General features: G+C 42.9%; 2 protein-coding genes across 6 annotated transcripts in view; one reads left to right on the top strand and one right to left on the bottom strand.

Annotated features, from left to right (window-relative positions):
• Window positions 1-5,305, bottom strand: part of LOC119032330 (RAB3A interacting protein (rabin3)) — an 11,123-nt gene extending 5,818 nt beyond the window's left edge. For 4 of the 5 annotated variants that reach the window (XM_037121380.1, XM_037121381.1, XM_037121382.1 and 1 more), the window contains exons 1-6: window positions 5,170-5,305; window positions 2,148-2,278; window positions 1,674-1,790; window positions 1,264-1,430; window positions 658-829; window positions 165-260 (exon numbers count right to left, since the gene is read on the bottom strand). In XM_037121380.1, the coding sequence (XP_036977275.1) occupies window positions 165-260; window positions 658-829; window positions 1,264-1,430; window positions 1,674-1,763 (525 nt within the window). In that variant the 5' untranslated portion in view covers window positions 1,764-1,790; window positions 2,148-2,278; window positions 5,170-5,305. The remainder of the gene's footprint in view (window positions 1-164; window positions 261-657; window positions 830-1,263; window positions 1,431-1,673; window positions 1,791-2,147; window positions 2,279-5,169) is intronic. The other variant, XM_037121384.1, reaches the window with a different exon arrangement.
• Window positions 5,306-7,163: 1,858 nt separating this feature from the next.
• Window positions 7,164-16,556, top strand: LOC119032826 (serine/arginine repetitive matrix protein 1). Its single transcript, XM_037122412.1, has 4 exons — window positions 7,164-7,312; window positions 8,755-8,950; window positions 11,832-12,144; window positions 12,538-16,556. Exons 2-4 carry the CDS (start codon window positions 8,873-8,875, stop codon window positions 14,217-14,219), a joined length of 2,073 nt encoding a protein of 690 aa, XP_036978307.1. The 5' UTR covers window positions 7,164-7,312; window positions 8,755-8,872; the 3' UTR covers window positions 14,220-16,556.
• The last annotated feature ends 42 nt before the right edge of the window (window positions 16,557-16,598 follow it).

The raw sequence follows: 16,598 nt of genomic DNA, 5'->3' as shown, positions 1-16,598 counted from the left end.
CGTGTCTGCTAGCAAACAACAGAGATCAACAAAATCCATGTAGAGTCGATCATTTAGATGTTTCTGTCCGGCCGCCGCCACAGGAGGAAGAGAAACAGGAAGCAGGAAGCAGGAAGCAGGAAGCTGAGGAGACGGAGAGACGGGGAGGAGGCAGGTGGACCGACCTGGAAGAGACTGGCGGTGAGCTCCTCCAGCTCCTGGCCGAGCTGATCTCTGACTTTAGACAACCTCTCACACTCCTCATCCTTCAACAGCAGCTCCTTCCACACACACACACACACACACACACACACACATATAAACAGAAAACAACACAACAGAAAAACAAACCGCAAAATGAACACGTGAAAGTAAAAATCAAAGCGTGGCAACAACAAAGACATGAAGAAATAAAAATTAGTGAAATATGTTTTAAGACACCGTTTCATTTTAGATAATAAAATAAAAAAACCATGTGCAAAAAAAAAAAATGCTTTTAAATAAAAAATATAAAAATGTGACATGATGTCAGTCTGAGTGATGAAGGAGAGACGAACACACACTCACATTCAAACTCCAGGTGCTGGACCAGAGACCACGTGTGTGTGTGTGTGTGTGTGTGTGTGTGTGTGTGTGTGTGTGTGTGTGTGTGTGTGTGTGTGTGTGTGTGTGTGTTACCCTCTGGGCCTTGGCCAGCTCCTCCTTCAGCCTCTCGTATCCTTTCTCTCGGACCTCCATCACCGACGGGCTGCGGAGCCGCGACAGGCTGTCGCTCAGAGCGCTGCACTCCTCGCCGTCCTCTCCGGACAGGAAGTTGCCCTCAGCTGACTCCGCCTCCTGGCCCGGCACGCTGCGCAGGTGTAACCATGGCAACAAAAGTGGTCAGTCTGGATGCTGTGATTTTACGTGTAAAGATGCTTTAAGCTCGAGCAGACCTGCTGCCACAAGCACCAAGATTATCAGTTATATTCATCATCAATTAATCTGACAATTATTTCCTAAATCAATCAATTGATTATTTGGTCAATTAAATTAAATGTCAGAAAATTGTGGGAAATAAATCTCTTTGTAATTTCCCAGAGCTCAACGTGATGCCTGAAAATGTCTCGATTTGTCTTAAATTCAAATTCATTAAATCAACAAACAACAAGAGAGAAATAAAACATTTCTGCTGGTCAAACAACGAACACATTATCTAAACAGCTCCCAGTTAATCGTCGGTTGATGACTTCATTAACAAATCTGCCGCCACAGATTCATCTGACGTTTCCAGACGTTCCTCACCTTCCATTGTGGCTGTGCCGCGGCGTGGAGTACACCGGCTGTGTGGGGAGCTGGTCGGCCTGCAGCGAGGTGGGCCGGCCCGGACGTGGCGCTCCCAGCGAGTGGGTGCGGTACAGAGCGGCGGGCGGGGTGCTGTGACGGGCGGGGGGGCGCTGATCCGCTTGGTTCTGCAGGACGACACAAACATGAGGACATTTATGGAAGCTCTGAGGACCGAGGACATGGATCAGATCACTGTGCAGGTGGTAAAACCCACTGAGGCGATGTGAGCGTGATTTGGGCTATTTGAATAAAATGTATTTATCAGGGTGATTTATGGGAGCTGGAAGAACATAACAACTGATTGTATGACTCCACCATCCACCTCACTTCCTGCGTGTGAGGAGTTACAGGGTTTGCGTTCGACCTACCTGAAGGTCAGGTGTGGTCGGCGAGGCCAAGTTCACCTCATGGAACCCCTCCAGAGTTTCGGCATTGCTCTGACCGCTGCTGCAGGCCATAGCAGCTGCTCTCAGACATCATACACTCTGCCAACACACACACACACACACACACACACAGCTGTTAGTGCGATGTGTTTATTAAATGTATTCAGCTGTAACGTGTTTAGAACAGAGACTTCCTGTCTGCTTCAGTCGAGACCACAGATGGAGATTTGGCGAGTAACAGCAGGAGGCTCGAACACAACGCTTCAGACATTTGTGTTGTTGAAGTAAACAACAAATAATCAGCACTAATTAGTCGCTTCACACCTCGAGTGTCTGAAAGCTTGTTTCAAACACAAAAGTCTGCATTAATTAACTAAACTTGGGACGACTTCTTTTTCGAGCGCTCCTGTAAAACAACACAACGTTTTCTCAAAGTTTCGTGTGTGTTAATTGTACCATAGTGCAGCGGTGGATGGAGAGGCTGGTGAACGACGGAGGCTCTCAGACAGTCAGTGAAACCAGGAGGACGATCTGCAGGTGAACCAGTGACTCAGCAAACAGACGGACGGGTGACAGCTGTCCTTCACCTGAGAGGGAAACAGAGACAGGATGTGTTTGTAATGTCGTTCTGCAGACGACGACAAGGAGCTCAAAACTCAACTCCACATTTCTTCTCTTCCTGCAGCCGACAAACACGTCTGAGATGAAACTCAGCAGATAACATCGGCTGTAAATCTGACTACAGTCCCACACGGTGCACCTCCTTCACCCTCTCTCCACTCCCACAGGTAACAACACAGTTTATGACGGCAGACGGACGCTGGCTTCACTTTCTGGGTCAAACTCCAGCAGACGGACAGAAACAGGAAGTGACGGACAACAAAACATTCCAGAGATCATCCTTCACCATCATCATCGTCATGTTTATCGTCATGTTCCTGAAACAATCTAAACTCTTTGTCTGCGTCTGTGTTGTGAATCTACCTTTTGTTTCTGCTGCCTCAGCACACCGGTCGCACCTGCTCAGCCCGCTGTGTTTCTGTGTGTGTGCGTGTGCGTGTGTGTGTGTGTGCAGTAGGTGTGTTCCTTCACTGTGTATATATACAAAAGCCGAATTCAGAAACCTGAAGACAAATTAAAGACGCAGGACAAATAAAGATGGTGTGACTCAGAAAAACTTACGTCACTCCCTCAGGTTATGTAAAACGTCTGTGTGTTTTTGGATCAGTATCATTTTAAAGTCCCTCCATCGGTCTATAAATGTCAATAAAAGTTCTGACCCATATAAAAACTAATTATTAACTTTGTGGCGATCACACAACAGTCTTAAAACTTGATGCTCAGCTCCGCATCTGTCAGTAAAACTCAGGTGAAACTCCACCCGCCTCACACCAGCCAATCCCTGCTCCCCCTCCCTCTGCCCGTCTCCATGGAGACCGGTCCTGGAGAGCCCATAGTAACCCGACACGCTGAGGGGAGCTGGATATGGATCCAGTTACTCCAGCCACCTGATAACGGCTCATCCCGTGTGTTTACAGCATGAAAAAACTGATGTGGGAACGCCGACGACGAGCAGCGGATATTAACGGACACGATCATGAAGAGTGAACGATCAGCTGTTTGAACGGTTCTGATGTGGACCGCTTCTCTCTGAGACGGACCGGCTGGCATTCATCTACCAGACTGACATTTACTGGTCATGATGCTGCACTGTTACAGACGTCCTGATGTGTTTGTTTTAAAAGTTTTGACTCATAAATGATGGGAATTATCTTTTTGGGGAGTTTCCTGAGGGGTTGAACACATCCATGGTTTTCACTGCTTTGACTCCTGGTTTGTTTTCTATCATTACCATAATATAAGTATAATGACAGGACGGTGGCCTGTGGGGATACAGCTGAAAGCATCATCATAAGGCTAATACAGGAGCTGCAACAATCACTCAATTCATTAATAAGTGGAGGGCAACTGATACTTGATTTTTGGGGCCAATGCTGATACCGACTGCTGCATCTGAGCCAAAGTAGCACATTTATTTATTCTATGAGCAGTCTGACAACAACAAAATGTGAATATTGGCCCAATAATCACTCTACTCGTAATACAGAGTGCAATATTCTGATATCAATACTTTGGCTGATAAATGCCCTTTTTTTTTTTTTTTGCAATGATCCTAAATTTTAATATAATAAATAAAGAATCCATTCAGCAGGAAAACACTGAGCTAATCTATAATGAAAACAGTCGTTAGCTGCTGTATAGATGCACATTTCTACTGTTTCCACTTTCTTACTAACAAACTTTGTTTATCAGTTATTGTTTTACACATCAGATTGTTTTTGTTTTGATTTATCAATATTTGAATCGATCTGCAGTCAAACTGTTGTGATGGTTTAAACCATTCACTCTGCCTGATCTGCAGGAACATTAGAAACACTTAATATTTATTTTGTTGACAGCTGACACTGAGCTTTCAGCACGAGAACTGCAGCGTTTGCAACAAACACTAACTGAGTTTACTCTGACAACAGCCTCCCTGTTCATTCACATGATGTCAAGCTAACATGCTAGCTGCACAAACAGCCTGCTGGAGCTCATTATTATGTTATCTGGATGCTGACAGACTGAAGTGTAGCCTCGAGTTGAATTAGTGTCCTCATATGACCCAGACATTGTGGACAGGATGCGGTTTTAAGCAGGAATGCACCTGTTTCAGGGCGGAGTGACAGCTAGCACTCCGTTAGCCGCTAGCTAGCATGTGTGAATGTTAGCAAACGGGCTAATAGGCTAACACTGCTTCACAGAGGGGGGGCAGCCGGCTAATGCTAGAAAGCTAACGGGTGTTATCTGACTCTGCACGCATGAAAGATGCATGAAAGCAGCTACATCTGTGTGTTTCATCTTAGGTTTCCGTGCTAAATCGAGCTAATGTTAGCGATGCGTTTGCGTTAAATGAACTAGCTGCGAGCTAACATCAGCTTCATTCAGAGGCGTGTTGTAGCATTTCTGTTGACGTTAATGTTGGAAATATAGAAATAAACGAGCTGATCATGTCTGAACAATCACAGAAACAACGCAGCGGTGTCTCTCCTCCAAAACGTTAAACATCTCCGTTATTCGCATGAAGGGGGGGGGAGATACCCTGTTTCCATTATCGGCCACCGTACAAAGCCCAGCAACGGCTAGCTAATATAACTAATACACACAAAATAAGCGGATGTAGCGTTAATAAATCTGACTGAAATGCCGGATACTTTTGGTTAAACATGGACAGAGTGTGTGGTTGTGAGAAGTGAAGAGAAAAGGTGCGACAGACGGTTCAGTGTCCGATAATGGGCGCATGATCGTAATGGTGCATTTGCATGTAGCTACGCTAGCTAGCGGGCTGGGCAAGTTCCCCACAACTTATCTAAAAATAATAAAAAATAATAATAATAACATCATTAACGTTAGTAACTCGTCAGCGGGGGGGACTCACCGGACGTCTGTGCGGACAGCAGCCGGGCTGGTCGAGTCCTCCTCCGGGTAACCGAGCCGAGCCGAGCCGGGAAACAAACACACTGGAGCGGCTGTTGACGCAGAGCGGAGCAGGTAACTGACGGGGAGGTGCATTCAGGGACCGCTCGGAAACTACGCAATCATCACCGCAATGTTTTTATGCTTCGGTCTAGTCAAATTAGACAGTTGTGTGAATGCAGGAGTCAAAAGCAGAGCTTGAGGAAGTATTCAGATCATTCATTTTAGTAAAAGTGCCAAAACCACAATGTAAATATATTGAAAATGTTACTTTGAGTGAAGAGTATAAGCAGGAATATGTGATTAAAAACGTCCCCTGTGGCTGTACTATTTTATATGAGGTCATTAGATTATTATGATCATGCATTATGTAAAAGCAAGATTTTACTGCTGTAGTTAATTGAAGTGGAGCTCAGTTTGAACTATTTATATACTAAAGGTGCTTTCTTGTATGTACGCACACATATTCTCTCCAGGTGTGTAATATAAATGTATTAAATTTACACCTTCAAGGGTTTAAATAATATAAATGACTATGAGTGATATCAAAGAGTGTAAAGCAAATATATATATTGTATACATTATAACAACATGATGGCGCAACATGTAAACAAATAAACTGATTTGTGTGGAACTTTCCATGTTAGTCTCTCAGTGAATAGCTGGATTAACTGAACTCTCAGTCAGTGCTGAGCTCACTTCTCAAGATAATAGATCACTTATCACTCGTTACTCATTGACAAAGTAAACATGCAATTCCAATTATTCCTTTCCCAGGTGTGGTCACTGGTTTCTGTGGTGACTGTACTGGGATCTACACTAGTGACATTTTTCCACTGGGTGAAGAGATTGCAGTGAGATAATTCAGTAGTTTGACACAGTTAAACAAATCATTCAAAATATATATAGATAAATTAGATATAACTACAAAAAAATTTTCAGTTCAAACCTCCCTCTATATTTTCACATCCTTTCACTGCACCTCACCAACAAAAGACTGCACAGGTAAACTTAAAGAAGGTCATTATAAGCCTACATTTGTTTACATTTTGGCAAATTATCTCCATTAAACATATGCCGAATAATCAATTAGCATTTCCTGTTTGCACTGTATCCATTGATATATGGATAACTGTCACTGGATTACTTTGGTAATGAAGAAAACGTTAAAATGTGATAATTCTCAAGCAAGTTCTGCAGCGTCTTTTTTTCATATAAAGTTTAAGCGGATTTATTGACGTTTATTCGCGATGGACATCAGAGATAATAATATTCTCAGGAAATATAGTGTGTGAAGGAATGAGCTCTAGCAGACTGCAGCCAGCAGGGGGCACCACAAACAAACAAATCATCACTGTGACGTCATTAATTCATTATTTAAACCCTTTGTCAAATATTTAACTACATTATCTGAAGTCTTAACAGGTACACTATGTTTTAAGCAGTAAAATTACTTTTTAAAGATTAAACTTGAGATGTATGGAGGACTGAAACTGCCAAAACAAACAATGTAATAGTGATAATAAATATATTAATAGGATATTAAATACAACAAAAATAATACTAAACATGTTCCTGTGTCCTTTGTATTATTTCCCTATTTGTTTACTTTACCTTTATTATTTTTTTCATTAATGAAAAACAAAAAACTTCCAGTGAATCCAGTCAAACAGCAAAATAGAGTAAAGCTCAAATGTCCCACTGTTCCCGAACACATCCCAATGAAACTGAGGTGGGTGTGTGTGTGTGTGTGTGTGTGTGTGTGTGTGTGTGTGTGTGTGTGTGTGTGTGTGTGTGTGTGTGTGATAACTTTCCACTGTGTCACACACCTGAATGACAGCACAAACACACACACACACACACACACACACACACACCCTCCTCTACGCGGTGGGAGGAGTCTCCTCGTGGCTTTAACTGGTGCGTAAAGTGCCGCCGTGGTGCCATTACGCACGGGGAGCTCCAGGTGCGCGACGCGGAGCGAACTTTTAAAGACCAGAAACCAGCTACAACAAAGACAGAGATCAACTTTGGTGCTTTTACTCTGAAGGAAGAGACACTGGAGCTTTGCAGAGGTTATGATGAAGGATCTGTGGAGATGATTGGTGAGTCTGAGTGTGTCGAAACATTTAGAGAATTCCAATTTACGCGCGTTTTTCGCGTAACGTGGATTATAAGGCATTTATTCACTTCAGGTTACTGTGATGTTTCTGTAATAGCCCTGAACACATCACTGTTATATTTATGTCAGTGCAAACATACAAATATATAAAGTTTTATAGTCAAAGAGAAAAGTTTAATTTGTGGATTAATCAGTTTGCATGACAAAATGTTCAGACCTGTCATCACCTGTTTTGTGGGAAATGCACATAACAAAACGTTTCAGCAATATATAAAAAGTAAAAATATGTGATTACACTAATAATATTCAGTATTGTTTCATATGTTCCAAACGATACTGTAGTTATTCAGTATTTAAACATTAAAAAAGATGTCTAATCAATTTAATTTCTCGTTTTGCTGTCATCTCCAACAGTTTAAGGCCAGAAAAGGTACAACTATGCAGTATTTCATATAAAAATACCAAGATGAATGTGCTATAAAACATAATATAAGGTCATGATGAAGATAAATGCATCTTTTGCAGTTTTGTTTGTCGAATACAAGTCATTTTTTAGGCAGCTTTAATGTGAATTTATGAGGATGTTAACAGACGCTTCTCATGTTTTAGTACAACCCAAAAACAAAAAACAGAAATGTAAAACAAGAACAAATTAGATTCATTAAATAAGAATAAACAAACAGAACTGCTGTGTAAATGTAATAAACCTTGGACTCTAAAACTGAACCAAGATGAGAAAAAGACAAATGTGGAAGCAGAGAAGAGTTTCTGACATCGACTTTATCGACTTCCAAGAAGAAGACGATCTGAAGAGGTCAAAAAGCTGCTGAGAAACAGAAACATGTCGGTGTCGATTACATTTACCACTTATCACTTCAATGTGTTACTGACCCGGTACCGAGCGCACCAGTGGACCCAGACCGGGTCAGTTCAGTGGCTGCAGACTGATTCTTACATTTCCTCCTCGTCTTGTTTGTTTTTCTTGTCAGCTCAGCTTTTTGTTTTCTGGCGTTGAACCACATGGAGGAAACTTTTTTCTTTTCCTTCTGGATTCTTTTATCTGAAGCATTGTTAGACAGGAATGTGTTCAGCGGTTTCGGGCTGCAGGATCTGGTTCTGCAGCTCCCTGTTCCGGGTTAACTGGTCCATCAGGTGTCTCTCTGCTGCTGTGCTGGAAAGTAACTGAGTACATTTACTCATTTTGAAGGATTTGCACTTTCCATTTTTATGCTAGTTGATACTTCAACACCGAAACATTTCTGAAGGAACCATTGAGCTTTTAAATAGTTGATTTAAACGAAGAAACACTTGTTATGCTCAGAGGTTCCACCTAAGAGACATTTCCAATTTAATTCAAACAAAGATTCATTCCTTTCTGCACACCTTGACCTTGACTGACCTCTCGTCCCTCCTCTGTGTCTCCAGGCTCTCACTGAACAGAAGATTAGATGATTCTTCAGAGCGACGCTGCCGGATGTGATGCTCGTTTTGTCGTAGTGCCGCCCAGGAACACAGATGCCAGCTGACCTCTGACCCCTGCAGCATGGACCTCCATCGGCAGGCCAATCCTCAGCTCCACTACGGGATCAACGGGGGCGGAGCTCGGAGCTCCAGGCCGGGCGTAAGTGAAAACCATCGGCGTTAATCAATAGTTGACTGGAGATCTTCCGTCCACTGAGCTCTTTAACAAACTAAGTTTAAGTGTTTAGTGTTTTTTTCAATGGAGTCTGGTGGCTTTGATCAACAACTCACTAAATCTTCTTTTACACATTTCTTTTATTTATTATTTATTTTTACAAAAAAATGGCTTTTCTCCACACAGAAAATATTTTCAGACATTGAGGTAAATTAGAGACAGTTGATTAACAGAATTATTGGTTCTAAATAGAGATATTTTGTTGGTGTTATGATGACATATATCTTGTATAATTACAATTACATTAATAGCTGATAGTTTTATCAAACAGGAGTACATGGCGGTAATTTTAAATTAAGTATTTTGACGTATTTTAAAATCGAATGATTTATGGGCGCTTTTCTGCAATTTTTAAACCTTTAAAGGTAATTACAGTGTTTTTACATGCGTAAATATCCTTAATTAAACATTATAAGGGTACATTTAAAGCATTTATTAATTAAAACAATTATTATCCTTTATTTTACACTATTTTCTGAGTCCCTTGCTGCCAGAATGTTACTGTGGTGTTTTGTGGGCGACACAGGTTTGTGTAATTACACATCGTTTGTCTGTTAGCCGTCAGTATAGAGGCGTCTTGTTCTATTGTCGTCTTAAACACAGTGAACCCACTGAGCGTATCAGATGAACAGCTGATAATTCAAACTGTACTTCACACTGACTGCAGCTCCGTGCTGTGTTGACACAATGCTCCCACAGTCACCACAGTCGCTGAGAAATTACACCTGCTTAACAACTTAATCCGTCCTCATGCCTCAGGGATGATATTCATTATCAACGCTCAGCTCGACCGAACCGGTTAAGCTGCAGTTTTCTAGGTCCTGAGCTGCTTCATGACAATAGATATAATTCACTGCAGCTGAAACCAACATGTCAGTGTTTATCTCCTATTGGTTTCAGGTGGGTGTTGCTGCAGGTGTGTGAAGCGAAAACAAGCCTCTGCTCGGTAACCTTGTCGTGACACTCGTATCAGCAACAACACCAGCTGAAGGTCACCACCTTGAAATAGCTCAAATAAGCAGGTTTCCTTCAGTCTGGTGGCCGTGTAATTGTAGTCAAACGTGACCTGCCATCAAAACACTTCATTGTCAACCACTCGGTCGTAGAAGTGCTGCACTTAAAACCCAAAAATGAAAATTCAGTCATCGTTTATTCGCCTCCATACTGATGTCAAGTCGGGTGAAGTTTCTGGGTCCGCGAAACAATTCTGGATCTTCACAGTAAACCAGCAACTGATAAAATGATAAAATGTTAAAATGTCAAGATACAGCTCATAGTTCATGTTTCCATAAAGGCTGATATCCTAAATTGATTTGAAAAGATGTTATTTGAACCTTTTTAAGCTGAATCTCTCAGCTGCAGCTGTGAGGTAAAATTACTGTTTTTTTCAATGGAGTCTGGTGGCAAAAACAAAAACTAAAAAACACAGTAGTTATTTAACATTTGCCTTAAAATGGACTGCACCAGTTATGAATAGTTAGTCCAGTCTGCTTGTTAGCAAGAAACAGCAGCATTGGTAGTCTTTATGCTAAGCTAAATTAGCCAGCTGCTAGCTGTATCTTCATATATGTATATATTGTACAAACACTGATGTTGATCTTCTTATAACGCTAAGCAAGAAAGCAAATATGTGCAATTCCCAAAATGTCAAACTAGGTAAGTTCTAATTGTGAAGCTGGAGTCAGTGTGTTGTTAGCCTAGCTTAGCATAAAGACTGGAAGCTGTCCAGCTCAACAGGTCATTGCTTGTTTATTTGAATTGTGCACAAATGTACATAAATGTAAAACCACAAGTTCAGGGGTTGGAACTATTTCAAGTAGTTTGTTGCGTAACAATATGATGTTAACCCTAATAACATCAAGTTAATGATATAAGGTAATCTGATTTTAGCTGCAGAACAAACCAGGCTGTGTAGTTAACTTACATTTTTTAAATTAACTTTACTGATCCGACAGTAAGTGACTCTGTCTTCAGTCCTTCTTCCACCACCGCTTAATTTTAAGTCCATTTGACATTGTTGTTAAGGATTACTTACTCCCTACAGCCATGTGGTTTGGCTTAAATAGGTGGACTTGATCTTTATCAGAACTGAAAGAGACCTCAAAGTGGAGCAGTAAAATCAATAGTCACAGAGCGCCGTCACTGGATAGCCCATTGTGTCATTCTTCAGTGGCAGCACTGTGCAGAGCCGGACAGGTGAAGCACAGATGGGAGGGGCAGGTAACCAGCAGAAGAGAGGGGCATTTGAGCTAAATATAGGGTGGGAAAAGAAGTTTGGAGGGTTGGAATGGAGGAACAAACAGGCCTGTGTTCACCGGTACACATGACTACTGTATGAGAAAGTCAGAGTTAGAAACATGGAGTTCAAAAGATGAAGAGAAGAGTGAAGAATGACCTGGTGCTTCCATGCTAACGTTACCAGTGTATGCTAACATTAGCAGCTCTGTCCAGCTCTTTACTGAATACAGGAAAGATTACAAGTCAGTCTTTTATCTTCTAATGTTAAAATGAAGCATACTGTTTGAAAATAACAAACAATAAAGTATAAATTTAACTTGTGTTGCTTGTTCAAGTAAGCTAGGCAGCCAAAAAAGGCTATATTAGCATTAAAAAACAGTCTAGTCTAGAGTCTAATTAGCTCTCTTTAGCTCTCTTTGGATCTCTAGCTTCCTCTTTGAGAAGAACTTCCAAAATGATGTTGTTTTGTATACTTGGTATCGACATTTGCACAGAAAAAAACCCCATAAAAACTGAATGAAAACACACAATATCAACTAGTCTCTCTGCTGTCTCTTTGCCTTGGTAGGAAGATGATACGCTGAAGTTTCTGAGCCGGGAGGAACAGGAGTGCCTCCAATTCTTTGAGGAAACTATCGACTCGCTGGAGGAGAGTCTGGAAGAGAACGACTCGAGGGTCGGACAGGTGAAGCCCCCCGCGATCGGTGGCGGCCATTTTGAAGAGGTCGATGGACCCCCTACCTCGAGTCCCAAGCCTGGTGTCATTCTTTCCTCTCCTCTGGCGAGTTCTCTGAGTCCCAAAGAGGACATTATAGATCTGGTGCAACCAGAACCGAACTTGGTGCAGAACAGAGAGCTGATCTTCAACCCCACCAGTCCAGGTAACGTAAAACTGTTATATAAAGGTACCACCTGAATGTCATTCTTGTCAGGATTTAAATTCTGGTGGGGAAATAGAGAAACATTTATATATTTATTGGACTAAAGTCATTAAAGATTCTAGAGAAAGATATTATAAGTCGTCAGATACTGTTGTTCCGGCTTGACCTTGTTGTAGGGGCTCGGGCTGAGCCACCAACCCAAAGCATTGGTACCTGACAACCTGGGAATGAGACTCAACAATTGACTTCTCCTTGGTTGCTAAACCCCCCAGAATCCTCCCCAAAAACTATCCAAGATATGACTCCAGTGTCCTTCATAGTAACTACAACCCTTTATGGGACTGAAGTTTGTCGTCCTTTCCAGATTTTGACTTTGCAATTTCTTCTTCCCAGATTTTCAGAGCATGGTGCCGACTCCTGAAAGCCACTTTGAGATCAAGCCAATGCGTGACCCGATAGACAGCTTGCCTTCGGAGTACAACCCTCCCCTACCAAGCAGCAACTACGGGCCCACAGACAGCCTCTCCACCTACCACCCGCCAGGCAGTATCCCCACCCCGGTCCTGATTGCCCAGAAGATAGCGGAGAACCAGGCAGGGGGAACGTCCAACGTACTGCCCTCCACACTCCTTCGCAGAAGCAGCCTGGAGGCGGAAAAGCCACCAAGCTATGGCACAGATCTTCCCGTCAAACAGGGTCCACCTACCTCTGCTAAGCCTACCCGCTTTCCTTCCAACATCAGTCTGATCCTTGGCAGCAAGGAGCACCAGAACCAGTCGATGGCTAATGTCAACATCCAGGAGAGACGGGCACAGATGCTTGCAAATCTAACGGGGTCACACCCTCTGCTGCAGGATGTTCCTCATCAGGCCATGGACCAGAAGACTCGAAATCCTCCCACACGCAGCATCTCCTTCAAGGACCCCTCACCGGACAAATCTAGGATGGAGGCGCTGTCTAAGCTGGGTCTGAACAGGAATCGCGCCATGTCTGGTGGTACATCGCTCTTTGTCACCCCTGATAGCACCACTCTGGATCTTCCAGCCCCTGAAAGAACAAGTGCCAAACCTTTGGAGGCCCGTGTTCCCCAAACAACAGAAACCAGCACCAGATTGCCAGAAGTCGATGTTAAGACACAACATCAGAGCCAGGTTAATGTCGACAGAAAGTCAGATATACTGCGGACAGATTCCCTCAAGAGCCAGGAGGATAGAAACCCCCAACCTCCACATCAGATGCAGATCAATGCCGACAGAAAGTCAGAGATAATTCGATCAGATTCCCTCAGGAGCCAGGAAGATAGAAACCCCCAACCACCACGTCAGATCCACATTGATGCTGACAGAAAGTCAACGATCCTTCGGACAGATTCCCGCAGGAGCCAGGAAGATCGGAGCCCTCAGTTGAGCCCCTCGCCTTCTACACTGACACAGAACAGCTACTATCCACCTCCTCTGGAGCACAAGGCATCTACTTCCCCTCCGCCTGAGGTCTCCTCAGTGGAACTTAACAGCTACGGAGGGAAATCCATTGTGGTCCACCCGTCTCATTCCACCAAGAGCGAACATGCAAATTCTCCGGTGACCAACGAACCCAAAGTCCTCCCATCGGCGCTGGCTCATCCCACTGAGTTCAACAACTATGGAGGAAAGTCCAAAGTCGTGACTCCTGTTCCTGTAGCCGTGAACAGGAGCGACCTTCCCGACATCCTCAGCTCCCATATCGACAAGAGCCAGACCTCGCCAGCTAGATCAGAGCCACGATCTTCTGAGCTCAACAGTTACGGTGGAAAGACCCTGACCATAAACCCCTCCGCTGGGTTCAGTCGCTCTTCGAACAGTCCAACAAAGAGTTTCAAAGCTCCAGCTCCGACCCCAGCCCCGAGACCTCCTCGACACTCCTACCACGGCGCCGTTTCCACCCAGCAGCATGCCGTGACCCCTGAACACAAACCACGGAGAACCGGCTCCATGTTTCGTCCCCAAGGCATCACTGTTCAGTTTTCTGGACGGGGCGCGATGGACGAATCGCGCAGGGAGGCGTTGAGGAAACTGGGGCTGCTGAAAGACTCCTGATAAGCTCTGAAACTCCACCTGTCGAGCCTGAAACGCTGGTATGTACCTGCTGGTGGAGGGGGAATGCTAGAAGATTCCTCATTTATGACTGCGAGGTGTGGTTGGATAGAGACCTACTTTTACAGAGGAACGGAGATCCAACAATAAACCCGCACACCCAGTTCTCACTTCCTGGCCATAAAGAACCGACAAACAAGTGTGACACAGTTCGGCTGGTGAACTCCTGACATACTTTCAGTAACACGTCTGCAAAACTGCTTCGTGTTGCATCTGTTACAAGACTTTTTTTTTTATACCTCTGTACGAGATATCTTAGAACAAGCTGATGCTGATCGACTTCCTGCGAGAAGCATTTTAGTGTTTTTGTTATTAGCAATGAAAAGAACAAAGAAAAAAATTGTAAGTCTTTACAGATAGTTTCTGTCTTCCCTGCCTTGTCTGTGGTACTGCTGGGCACTGTAGTTTTTTTATCAAACAGTAGTAAATAGTTTATTTATTGGGGACTATTTTATGCAGTGGATTGATACACATCACAGCAGGTCGGTGTATGTGCAATCGGGTCAACTTAAACTCCAATGGGACGAACTGACATCATCTTTGCCTTGAGATATTATTTTTGAAAAGGGCTGAGAATAAAGGTTAAATTGATTTTTACTAGGATTTTATATTTTATATATTAAAAGTTAGGTTGGGCTATAAACCAAGAAATGCCGGCTTCAAACTCTCCAGAGCCCCAAAAGCTCCCGATTCATCGTGTGGCAGCTGATTTAATCAATTCCACTTGTTTGCTTAAATTCCAAAGCAGTTTTTCTCAAACTCTTCGAGTTGTAATCCTCCAAGAAATATCAGGTTGCTGCTAAAAGTGCCAAGTTATTTTGCTTTTTGGACATTAACTTGCAACCAGCTTGGGAGTTCCTGACCCCCTGTTGCAACTCATACCGAAATCTAGTTAAAAAAAAACAGTTATTATTTAAATTTTCGAATACATTTAAACCTAAAATTGCCACAAATGTGTTGCCACAAACTTTGGGGCATGTTTGTAGTCCATAATGTTCGTAAGTGATTTATATGTGTAGTCAGGCCTATCAACCCTCGGGGGGCCAGTGGGGGCCCAAAATTCAATTTTGCCCCATGACCCCTGAGTGCGTTGATCCGGTCCTGGCAAAAAAAAAATTAAAAAAAAAATTTTACCTTCAGGAAGCTTCTTTAAAACCTCCTTTTGGTGTAAATGTTGAGAAAATCAAAATGAAATCCAAATCTCACACATCCTCCCAACATTTGTGTCTGTGTGCAGTTTAAGTTATATTTGTTGAGTGATGTTAATGTTCATACGCAGGCTGTGAAGCCTCCATCGCCTCTGTTAACGTGGGAAACTCTTCTTTGTTTTACTGGTTTGTTTACCGACTCGGAGCATTTAAGCGCGTCCGTCTTTTCTGTCTGCACTTCGGTTGAAAGTTATTTCCTCTCCAGCGATTTATTACTTCTGAAATGACCAAAAATCAAGATGCCCGAAGTCAAACTCACTAATATGTCCATTTATTCTCTCAAACCTGATGTCTTGGAGTGACACTGCTGCTCCAGCTGAAGTGAAAAAGAGGCCGAGAGTTTGTTTTTTTTTCTGAGCTGAGCTGCAGGATATTTTTACTCTGCGGACAAACCTCCCACACCAAACCACAGACTGTGGAATTGGGTTTTGTTGGGCAGGACTTTTACTTTTTTACTACGCAGAGGGAATACTTTACATTCAGTCTTTAGGGATGGGCGAGCACATGGCATTGTACAAAACACAAGCACTAAAACCACAGAGGCTAGAAATACATCCCGGCTTACTTATTCCTTTTCGAGCTGTTGTCGATTACTTTTTGCGAGTGTGTTATTTAACTGTTGTAGCAGCATAAGAGTGTGTGTGTGTGTGTGTGTGTGTGTGTGTGTGTGTGTGTGTGTAGACTCCGGCCTGCTGTAGTTCACCTACAGTCACTTATGAAGTATATTTTGTTTCGCTCAGACGATTTCTCGTTCTTGTGTGAAAATTTTTTCTTTTTTTGTGAATTTTGTTTACAGACTCCGGTTCCTCTGTAGTTCAGCTACAGTCATTTTGAAGTATCTCATGGTGCGTACATGCAGTTTATAACGACTTTCTGCGTGACACAGCCTGTAACAACAGGGATTAAATAAAGTGCATCCACGTGTGGTGAATGGGAATATTAGTGGTCACGTGAAAGTTGCTGCTGCAGCCTGGTGAACTTTCTGACTTTGTTGACATTGTATACTGTAAAAAACAACAGCTTAATATATGTAATGTTGAATGTGTGTCGATCATTAAACTGAGTAAAGTAACTTCTGTGTAATTGTTTTCCTTTGATTAACTCTGGAATGTAA

Source organism: Acanthopagrus latus, chromosome 14 (assembly GCF_904848185.1).
Source record: "Acanthopagrus latus isolate v.2019 chromosome 14, fAcaLat1.1, whole genome shotgun sequence".
Taxonomy (NCBI): Eukaryota; Metazoa; Chordata; class Actinopteri; order Spariformes; family Sparidae; genus Acanthopagrus; species Acanthopagrus latus.
This window is presented reverse-complemented; position numbering and strand designations above follow the sequence as displayed.